Raw genomic sequence first — 11,448 nt, forward strand, 5'->3', positions numbered from 1 at the left:
TTACGCGACTTGTTTCTTCTGCGTTCATGGGCTGAAACTCCTACGTATACTCGTGTTTTTGCACGAGCAAGTTTTACAGGTATGACCGGTGTTTTTATTTTATTTATTATTCGCCATTGAGGCAGCTATACTCTGATGGAGGTCTGAACATAAGTTGACTTGGGAGATCGGAAAACAATGTTCACCATTATCCCACCAGACGCGGCCGGGATTTCAACACCCAACCTTCCACATGGGAGGCCGACGTTTTATCCACTAGACTACTGCACCAATATAACTTATGACTAGTGCATGTGTTCTGATTAGCAGAGACGCATACCTGACTAGGAACAAGATGGCTGCGATGACGGCGAGAATGACAACCACACCGACCACTGAACCAACGATGATCCCAATTCCTGCTCCTTTTTCCTCCTCTGCTGCTATTTGACTCTGGATTGCTGTAACATAATGTACACAGAACTAATCAGTCAATCAATGATTCAATCAACGAATTAATCAATCAATCAATCAATCAATCATTCAATCATTCAATCAATCGAAACGCACTTTGAAACAAGATTTCACATGCACATTTGACAGACTGTTGTAAATATACATGAAAATGAATGATTGGCTGACTTTGTTGGCAGAGGGGCGGGGCCAATCCTGATTGACAGCCTCGCTCGCAGTGACCAGTGTGAGGGTCACACGATTCTCCCGAGGTACAGTTTCCACATTTGGAGCTGCACTGATCGCCATAGTAACCACTGGAGCAATCTGGAAATGTGTAGATACACTAAGAATTAGATGAGACAAAGAAGAAGGAGTCATCCGGTGTCAACAAGTGCTTTTATTCGCTTTGCTCGGTTCTTTACTCTTGATGAGAATACGAGTAACTGAGCTAAGTTAATTGTTCGTTTTCTGTTGATTGACCCATTATCATTTGTATGTCCGTCAACGTAAAAGACCCCTAGGAAAACATACTTGCAAATGTTTTGGTTTGTCTATGATCAAACATTGCAATAACTTTAACCGTTCTTTTGTTTTGATTTTAGATTTTAGAACGGTAGCAGTTACTATTTCAGATTTATTCTTCATCCTCGTCACGTAAACGTCACACCATACACTTGCCATGTGTTGCGCAGCAACAACAAAAATACATCAAAGACACAAACAAAAGAATAAAGTTGTTACAGCATGTGCATACTGTTCACATTTATGTACACAAAACAAAGCCTGTATCTACTGATCTAGCTTTTCAAGATGTAATACCAACAACAAAACTCTTAGAAGAAAGTCGTCATATATACAAACACTAGATGATTACCCGCTTCGCCGGGTACCGACTTCGCCGGGAAGAAGTAGAGCCGAATACCAGGCTGCGCCTGGAACCCGGCTTTAAACGCGCAAAACACTGAAGACCTTCTAAAAATAGTAACGTGCAGTGACCTTCTAAAAATAGTAACGTAGTAACGGGAATATGGATTGACGCCACACGGAGGAAGGGAGATAATCGCGGCTGAAAACACTGGAGAAGATAAGGAAGAGTTACTGGTAGTGGATCCCGACAAAAAAACCAAAAAAATCGGTTCAGCGCGCACAGCGCTGCGCGCTGAGAGCACGTGTTGAAATATCTCATCGATGAGGTTGTGTCCGGGGTGTAGCTGAATACGGTGTCCAAATTTGAAAAAGATCCACCGAGAACTTTGGCCGTGCATCGCGAACAGACAGACAGACAGACAGACAGACAGACAGACACTAGTCGTATATATATATAGATGTTCAGCAAACAGTGACAGAAAATATTGAAAAACTATAAGTTATACTGTATAAGCCACTAACTTTCCACACAGCTGGGCGGTTGATACCCCGTGCTGCACGTGCAGTAGCCTGTAGTCTTGTTGCACACGTCACTACACTGTGCGCTGCAGTTCTTGTCGCAGAACGCACCATACACCCTATCCAGGCATTCTGCAAGTCACACAATTATCTTCTCACGATATGTTCAGGTGATTAGAGACACACATGATGATGTATACAAACGATCATGGACAAACATGATGACATAATGTAGATAATTAGAGACAAACATGATAATATATGCAAAAAACAATATGTAAAAAAAAAGCAAACTGCTCAGTAACCACAGAGCAAAGGGACAGTGTAAGGAGGCGAAGGACTACAGGTGAAATACATTGAACAAGAAACCAACATCACAGTGACCACAGGGCAAAAGACACTGACCAGCACAGAAGGGCGGGGCAAAGTAGGCGTAGCAGTTGTCACAGTGGCCGGTCACGTGATGACATGCATCAGAATTGGTCAGGCACTGTCCACACCGGTATCTGCAATCCTCGCCGTAGGTACCGGCTGTGCACTCTGTCAACACCAATAATAGTGTTTAGAATCAAAATGCCCCTGACTGCCACAATACGTAATTATGAAGTTCGTGTTTTGCTTTCGTAAAGAAGCAATACTCGGACAAGGGAAACAACCGCTGTATTGCCCTTTGAATTGCACGACGACGATTCCCTCCCCTGTAGACCATTTTCTCAGTTTTGGTCTAATTTCTTTTAACTTGTACGTTTAATTTTTAATTCAATTCATTCGGCAGTCAAGGGGTTCTAGTTTCTTTACAGGTGCTTGATCTGTATTGGTAAAGTGTAAATTATACAACTTAGACTACTATCATTGTGTTGATATCAGAAAGGTCGAAGGTTTAGTTCGTTCAATACAGTATACTGAATGAATTTAAGGAATGAAAATGCATAAAAAGGTCCGAATGTAAAAGCTGGGGTTAGCTACTTATTTTGCACATAGCATCGAAATTAAAGCGCCGTCACCCTGAACACTTTTTTGTAAAGCAACATTTTGTGTGTGTATAATTCATAGTTGACATGAAGTAGGGCGCTGACCTTGGTCGCACAACTGTCCCCGCCATCCAGGCTTGCACGTGCAGTGACCTGTGACCTTGTCACACACACCGCCATCACAGTTGTTGCTGCAGTTGTTGCCGCAGTCCTGTCCGTACCTTCCGCTTGGACACTCTGCACAACAAGATGGTCAAATAAATAAATATGTTTCACTGAGACGATTATGTGGCGAGTTCAAATAAATCGCCTCGTGTTAGTTACAAGGAACAGTCCTGGACAGATACCACAAATCGCCTCGTGTTAGTTACAAGGAACAGTCCTGGACAGATACCACAAATCGCCTCGCGTTAGTTACAAGGAACAGTCCTGGACAGATACCACAAATCGCCTCGTGTTAGTTACAAGGAACAGTCCTGGACAGATACCACAAATCGCCTCGTGTTAGTTACAAGGAACAGTCCTGGACAGATACCACAAATCGCCTCGTGTTAGTTACAAGGAACAGTCCTGGACAGACACCACAAATCGCCTCGTGTTAGTTACAAGGAACAGTCTTGGACAGACACCACAAATCGCCTCGTGTTAGTTACAAGGAACAGTCCTGGACAGACACCACAAATCGCCTCGTGTTGGTTACAAGGAACAGTCCTGGACAGACACCACAAATCGCCTCGTGTTAGTTACAAGGAACAGTCCTGGACAGACACCACAAATCGCCTCGTGTTAGTTACAAGGAACAGTCCTGGACAGACACCACAAATCGCCTCGTCTTAGTTACAAGGAACAGTCCTGGACAGATACCACAAATCGCCTCGTGTTAGTTACAAGGAACAGTCCTGGACAGACACCACAAATCGCCTCGTGTTAGTTACAAGGAACAGTCCTGGACAGACACCACAAATCGCCTCGTGTTAGTTACAAGGAACAGTCCTGGACAGACACCACAAATCGCCTCGCGTTAGTTACAAGGAACAGTCCTGGACAGATACCACAAATCGCCTCGTGTTAGTTACAAGGAACAGTCCTGGACAGACACCACAAATCGCCTCGTGTTAGTTACACGGAACAGTCCTGGACAGATACCACAAATCGCCTCGTGTTAGTTACACGGAACAGTCCTGGACAGATACCACAAATCGCCTCGTGTTAGTTACAAGGAACAGTCCTGGACAGATACCACAAATCGCCTCGTGTTAGTTACACGGAACAGTCCTGGACAGATACCACAAATCGCCTCGTGTTAGTTACACGGAACAGTCCTGGACAGATACCACAAATCGCCTCGTGTTAGTTACAAGGAACAGTCCTGGACAGATACCACAAATCGCCTCGTGTTAGTTACAAGGAACCGTCCTGGACAGACACCACAAATCGCCTCGTGTTAGTTACAAGGAACAGTCCTGGACAGATACCACAAATCGCCTCGTGTTAGTTACACGGAACAGTCCTGGACAGATACCACAAATCGCCTCGTGTTAGTTACACGGAACAGTCCTGGACAGACACCACAAATCGCCTCGTGTTAGTTACACGGAACAGTCCTGGACAGACACCACAAATCGCCTCGTGTTAGTTACACGGAACAGTCCTGGACAGACACCACAAATCGCCTCGTGTTAGTTACAAGGAACAGTCCTGGACAGACACCACAAATCGCCTCGTGTTAGTTACAAGGAACAGTCCTGGACAGACACCACAAATCGCCTCGTGTTAGTTACAAGGAACAGTCCTGGACAGACACCACAAATCGCCTCGTGTTAGTTACAAGGAACAGTCCTGGACAGACACCACAAATCGCCTCGTGTTAGTTACACGGAACAGTCCTGGACAGATAGCACAAATCAACAGCCCGACTGCTTGCTGTAACGATTGGAAGTGTGTTGATCAAGTCATGTCTTACTAGTACTAGTACACGTACTAGTGTAAACTTATTTTGTACGAAAAAATAAAAGAAGCAGTCAGGATATAGATTTTTGGTGTGTTTTCGAGTGGAGGGATGGTCTTATTTACCATGTAAAATCCTGTGTCAAATATGATATAGTGAGCAGAACTATTTTCACGAGACGGAGCGAAGTTTCGCCCAACTACCTCGGAAAATTAGGCGAGATAAATAATAATTTGATGGCGCATAATTTGGTGGAGATTTGGGTAAAGCTAAGAATAATAATTTGTGTTGCAAGTCACTTGACTGCAAAGCCTCCGTGTCAGTTACTAATCCCCAAAGTCATTTTAAGATAACCGACCTAAAGTCAATGCAATCAAGTAAATCTGTCACACGACTGACAACTGTGCCAAGGAATGTCAAGGCATTCTACTATCAACATACATAAAGACCGCTGTTACACGACTGACAACTGTGCCAAGGGATGTCAAGGCATTCTACTATCAACATACATAAAGACCTCTGTTACACACCAGCACTTTGACCGTAGTGTCTGATGTCGACCTACCTTGGTCGCAGAGCGGCGGTAGAAATCCCGACCTGCACGTGCATTGTCCTGTCACCTTGTGACACGCGCCGATACAGTTGACGCTGCAGTTGTGATGGCAATCCTGGCCGTACTCACCCGCCCTGCACTCTGAACAGTCAACACACACCTTGCATGTGAGGGGACAAGTGAGACGTTTAAAGTGTATAAATTATGGCGTAAGAGTGGGCTTTTGTCATAGTGGATCGACATGTGAGGTAAACGCGATTTGCAGGAGAGTGCTAGTGGAGAGATTGAGTTGGGAGGGATTCGGTGCACAAAACTGTGAGTACGGTGTGTGTGTGTGTGTGTGTGTGTGGGTGGGTGGGTGTGTTTGTGTGTGTGTACAGAAGTAGGGAGAGAGAGAAGAACAGAGGGCGAGAGAGAAAGAGAGCGAGAGATACAGAGACAGAGATAGAGACAGACAAGACAGAGACAAAGACAAATAGAGAGAGCGAGAGAGAGAGAGAGAGAGAGAGAGAGAGAGAGAGAGAGAGAGAGAGAGAGAGAGAGAGAGAGAGAGAGAGAGAGAGAGAGAGAGAGAGAAGCAAGACAGAAAGAGAGAGAAAACGACAGACAGTCAGACGTTCATTCATCAGTGCAGGCATACATACGTTGCTGACAGAGAGGGGGGTACCAGCCTGGCTGACAGACACATGAACCACCCTCCTTGTTACAGGTGTCTGTACAGCCTCCACCGCACTGCTCCACACAGCTCTGGCCGTACCAACCGTCAAGACATGCTGCAATCAGTCAAACAATCAGTCAATCAGTCAAACAATCAGTCAATCAGTCAAACAATCAGTCAATCAGTCAGTCAGTGAAGTATGCAGCCTCCACCACACTGCTCCACACAGCTCTGGCCGTACCAGCCGTCTGGGCTCACTGAAATAGTCAATCAGTCAAACAATCAGTCAGTCAAGCAATCAGTTAAGAATGCATCCCCCTACACACTGCTCCCCACAGCTCTGGTCGATACAACCCTCAGGACACGCTGCTATCAGTCTGACAGTCAAGCAGTCAGTCAATCAGTCAAACAATCATTCAAACAATCAGTCAATCAGTCAAACAATCAGTTAAAACTGCAGCCTCTCCCACACTGCTCCACACAGCTCTGGCCGTACCAGCCTTCAGGACACGCTGCAATCAGTCAATCAGTCAAACAATCAGTCAAATAATCAGTCAATCAGTCAAATAATCAGTCAATCAGTCAAATAATCAGTCAATCAGTCAAACAATCAGTCAATCAGTCAAACAATCAGTCAATTAGTCAAACAATCAGTCAAACAATCAGTCAATTAGTCAGTCAATCAGTCAAACAATCAGTCAAACAATCAGTCAATCAGTCAAACAATCAGTCAATCAGTCAAACAATCAGTCAATTAGTCAAACAATCAGTCAAACAATCAGTCAATTAGTCAAACAATCAGTCAATCAGTCAAACAATCAGTCAATTAGTCAAACAATCAGTCAATTAGTCAAACAATCAGTCAAATAATCAGTCAATCAGTCAAACAATCAGTCAATCAGTCAAATAATCAGCCAATCAGTCAAATAATCAGTCAATCAGTCAAATAATCAGTCAAATAATCAGTCAATCAGTCAAATAATCAGTCAATCAGTCAAATAATCAGTCAAACAATCAGTCAATCAGTCAAACAATCAGTCAATCAGTCAAACAATCAGTCAATCAGTCAAACAATCAGTCAATTAGTCAAACAATCATTCAAACAATCAGTTAAAAATGCAGCGTCCACCACACTGCTCCACACAGCTCTGGCCGTACCAGCCTTCAGGACACGCTGCAATCAGTCAATCAGGTAAACAGTCAATTACACGGCCAATCAGTCTTTTAGCCGGCCAGTCAGCCAATCAAGCTATCAGTCAAATGTACAACTATCTCCGACACTGAACCGCGCAGTTCTTCCCGTACCGTCCAATACGTCTATTTTGCTGTCAGTCAATCAAGCAGTGACTTGTTCAATTTCTTGTTTAGGTGTCACACAGTGGCTAATTATTTATTGCGTTCAGTATAATACTTTTCCGAACAAACCTTAACCAACAACGTTAAAAGTGTTTCCATAAAATATGAGCTATCTTAAAAACAGTGAGCTGTATCAAACTTAAAAGTGTACACAGTATGTGAGAAAAAAAAAGTGATATCAATAAGTCTAATAGATGAGGAATGTCACACCCTACCTGTATTACATGTCTGCGGTAGCCAGCCCGGTTTGCACGTGCAGAAGCCTGTGACCTTGTCACACACATCACTGCACTGTGCACTGCACTGAAGTAAGCAGTTCTGTCCGAATGTCCCATTGTTGCATGCTGTAACGATCAATATATATATATATATATATATATATGTATATATATTTATATATATATATATATATATATATATATATATATATATATATGTATATATATTTATAAAGCAATAAATGGAGAAAAAAAATGATCAAAGAAAGAAACAAATAAGGCAAAATCAAATAAAATAAAATCAAATCAAATAAAATAAAATATCATTTTTCGAGGGTTGTGGCAAGAGAGAATGCGTCTTTGCTACTTTCGTAGACGTTCGTTTGGCTTTATTTATGCATGTGTAAAGCATGATTTCAAATCGGTGAATTGTCTAAAACATGATCATTCAACTGTCATGTGTAAACAAATAATCAATCGACATGTAAAAAAAAAAAAAACGTCGTTTATTTATTTCAATGTTTCATATTTGCTTTGTATCTAGGATCCTGTCATAAGCGCTCTGCCTTACTTGGTTAGGATTTCAATGTAAACAAAGGAAAACCGAACAGGAGGAAACGCAGTATTTTTGTTTCTCTTTTACCCTGTGTGCAGAGGTTGGGTAGCCAGCCAGGCTGACACGCCACACACACACCGGTCACTTTGTCACACGTTGTGCCCGTGCTGCACTGCCCGCACTGTCTGTCACAGCCACTGCCCCAGTAGTCGTCACTGCAACCTGCAACATGACGTTATACCAATGACGTCATTATTGCGTCAATGTATGGGTCATTCGTTGTCACAGGGGAAACTTCATCCCTTCTTTTCTGATTTCACTTTCATAAACGTTATGCCCAAGCTGCACAGTATGTCTCTGCTACGTTCCTGATTGTTACTGCAACCTTTATCATGATGTTGTATAAATGACGTCATAATAACATTGAATCAAAGAGTCTTTATAATTGTCAGAGCAAAGTGAGATACAGTCATGGGTGGTTTCTCTGACGTATGTAGGATGAAATCATGATTGAAGTCACTTTCGTTTTATCTTTGGTTGGTCAGTTGGTTAGTTAGTTGGTTGGTTAGTTGTTTGTTGGTTGGTTTTCCTCCATTGACACACGTTTGGAAAATAAGTCACATCAGCTACTCAGTGACGGTCGACCTAATTTGATACATGACGTAATGCAGTTCTAACTGTCGCGTAGGGGTTTGTTGTATTGTAAATTCTTCTTTATCTCAGACTTTTCTCTTGAAAACCTGTCACTGCACAAGCCGAGCGTCTCTACCTTCGACTAAATGAATGCAAAGAAATACAACACAAAGCAACCTTTTTCACTTACTCTCAACTTGAAGTTCGCACAGATTGATGGTGTACTCGTTCCCAAAGGGTGTGACCTTGCTGAGTCTGACCTTGGTGCCGTTTATGACGCCGTTGACGCAGTACACCGTTGTGGTGGCCACGTTGACGGTTTGGGAGAAGGTGTAGCAGTGTTGGTCATCTACCGTCACCACGACGTTGGACATTCGGCGTTCGTCTGATGGAAGGAAGTTAAATTATGTTTGATGATATGGGGGTGGTGGCGATGGTAGTATATTTAAAAGTCGTAGTTTGTAGTGGAGTGGCGGAGAAGGGACGGGTGGGGAGAGAGGGGCGGGGTGGGGCATGGTTACGGTACTTTCCAAGCGCGCTTGACTTCTTGACATGTTTTGAAGACACACACGCACACACACACACATACACACTCACACACACACACACACACACACACACACACACACACACACACACACACACACACACACACACACACACATACACACACACACACACTACTTCAGTACAAACTGACAGAGGTATCTTCCAATAGCCACCATCTTGTAGAGAGGATACGGTCTTCCGAGGTCCACCTCCCAGTAGGCGTTACGGTCGTTGACCCCTGAGTGGACACACCAGCCATCCCTGTTATAGGTTTGACCGTCGACGGCCAGTAGTCTGGACGTTGGGCTTTGGTTGTCGTAAGGTCCTCGCCAGGATGTGCTCATGATGCACGGTTTACCCCGGGCTACATTCTCTGTAACACACGCATGAAAACTGTGAGTAATGTGCGTTAAGCGATTGGTTATGCCTGATATACATTGGGCTAAGTCAACTTCGCAAAGTTCAAACCACGAAGCTCGCTGCACAAAGCTTTGGCACTACATTTTGTGTGAACAGACTTCGCGAAGTTCAAACCACGAAGCTCGCTGCACAAAGCTTTGGCACTACATTTTGTGTGAACAGACTTCGCCAAGTTCAAACCACGAAGCTCGCTGCACAAAGCTTTGGCACTACATTTTGTGTGAAAAGACTTCGCGAAGTTCAAACCACGAAGCTCGCTGCACAAAGCTTTGGCACTACATTTTGTGTGAAAACACTTCGCCAAGTTCAAACCACGAAGCTCGCTGCACAAAGCTTTGGCACTACATTTTGTGTGAAAACACTTCGCGAAGTTCAAACCACGAAGCTCGCTGCACAAAGCTTTGGCACTACATTTTGTGTGAACAGACTTCGCCAAGTTCAAACCACGAAGCTCGCTGCACAAAGCTTTGGCACTACATTTTGTGTGAAAACACTTCGCGAAGTCTTTGCGAAGTCTACTGCTGGCTTCAGGACAGCCTTTACCTCGTCGTGTTGAGCTCATAGTGCACGCTTTGCCTCGGAGTACAAGGGTCCATGCAATGACACGATACTCTAGGTGCTAGCTGAAAGTGTCCCTACATTGCTCGTGACAGGTATATCTTGGGCAAAATATTAGACAAAGGGACTTCAGAAGGTGTTCTTTGGTGGGAGGCAGGGCACCCCAAACTGTGCGTCCCTGCGTCCTATACGCGTTACAAGTAGAATAAACGTACAAGCACTGCTGGAGAGCGATTCCCGAGGTGCACTAAATGGGCGTTATCATGCGTACTGTCGGTAGTCATTTTCGGGCTGTACCCGTTTGCTAGATTCCATTCAGAATGGACAGGAACGTACAACACCGTGGCTTTGCTGGAGTTTGAAAACGAGAATTTGTTTCTGCCAGAAATGTACCGATATGACAAATAACGCTTTTGGTTGTCGTAACACGGGCTACATTCTCTATAATAAACACCAGTTAAATCATCGAAGGATATCTTGGGAGAAAGTCTGCTAATATGAATATATATCTGCGCCATCGGTATCTATAATAAATGTTCAGTGGATACCTCTCCCAATCCGCGCGCTCCTGTCCCCCCCCCCTGCACCACCCCCCCCTCCATTATTATGTGTCTATAAGGGAGTGAATGCTCACATCACATGTCAAATCCTGGACATATCTCTTGCGGTAAACATGATGATCATTTACGTGGAACGGACGGTTTCTCTAAAGGTAAGTGGGTCCCCATTACTCCATTCCTCCCGCTTTTTCAATATTAGCAAATGCTGGCCGAACCTTCGCTGAGAAATTCCTACGCGCGTGGGGTCAGTTTCAACTCGGAACAAGTAGCTAGCAAGTACACCAACAGTGGAATAGCCGACGAAGAAGGAAGTGAGTTAAGAAAGTCTGACCCAGGAGGTCATGGTGTCAGGCAGTGGGAACGGCGAGCATTGTAACCAACTTCAACATTTGACGTCAGAGCTGATTGCTCAGAGGAAGTCGCAGAACGTCCAGGATGTGACTCCATGGCCTTTGAAGCATGACCGAGTTACAGGCGGAACCATTGGAAACCTACGGTAAAAGTTGTTTGGGTGCTTTCTTCAGTGCAAATTATGCAAATTCTCGAATTTCTAAGCAATGGGATAATGAAGTATGAATAATTGAAAGAAAAAGTATGCAAGAAACAACCCTTATTTTTTTAGTAGAAAGAGGACGAAGGGGAATCTT

General features: G+C 43.9%; 1 protein-coding gene across 1 annotated transcript in view; it reads right to left on the reverse strand.

Annotated features, from left to right (window-relative positions):
* LOC138964145 (receptor-type tyrosine-protein phosphatase mu-like) overlaps nt 1–11,448 on the reverse strand; it is a 38,131-nt gene that overhangs the window by 23,090 nt on the left and 3,593 nt on the right. Inside the window, exons 2-12 of the mRNA XM_070336036.1 lie at nt 9,415–9,636; nt 8,905–9,099; nt 8,169–8,303; nt 7,523–7,651; nt 5,938–6,066; nt 5,306–5,434; nt 2,898–3,029; nt 2,227–2,361; nt 1,825–1,953; nt 622–759; nt 320–440 (exon numbers count right to left, since the gene is read on the reverse strand). Of these exons, the coding sequence (XP_070192137.1) occupies nt 320–440; nt 622–759; nt 1,825–1,953; nt 2,227–2,361; nt 2,898–3,029; nt 5,306–5,434; nt 5,938–6,066; nt 7,523–7,651; nt 8,169–8,303; nt 8,905–9,099; nt 9,415–9,636 (1,594 nt within the window). The remainder of the gene's footprint in view (nt 1–319; nt 441–621; nt 760–1,824; nt 1,954–2,226; nt 2,362–2,897; nt 3,030–5,305; nt 5,435–5,937; nt 6,067–7,522; nt 7,652–8,168; nt 8,304–8,904; nt 9,100–9,414; nt 9,637–11,448) is intronic.

Source organism: Littorina saxatilis, linkage group LG4 (assembly GCF_037325665.1).
Source record: "Littorina saxatilis isolate snail1 linkage group LG4, US_GU_Lsax_2.0, whole genome shotgun sequence".
NCBI lineage: Eukaryota > Metazoa > Mollusca > Gastropoda > Littorinimorpha > Littorinidae > Littorina > Littorina saxatilis.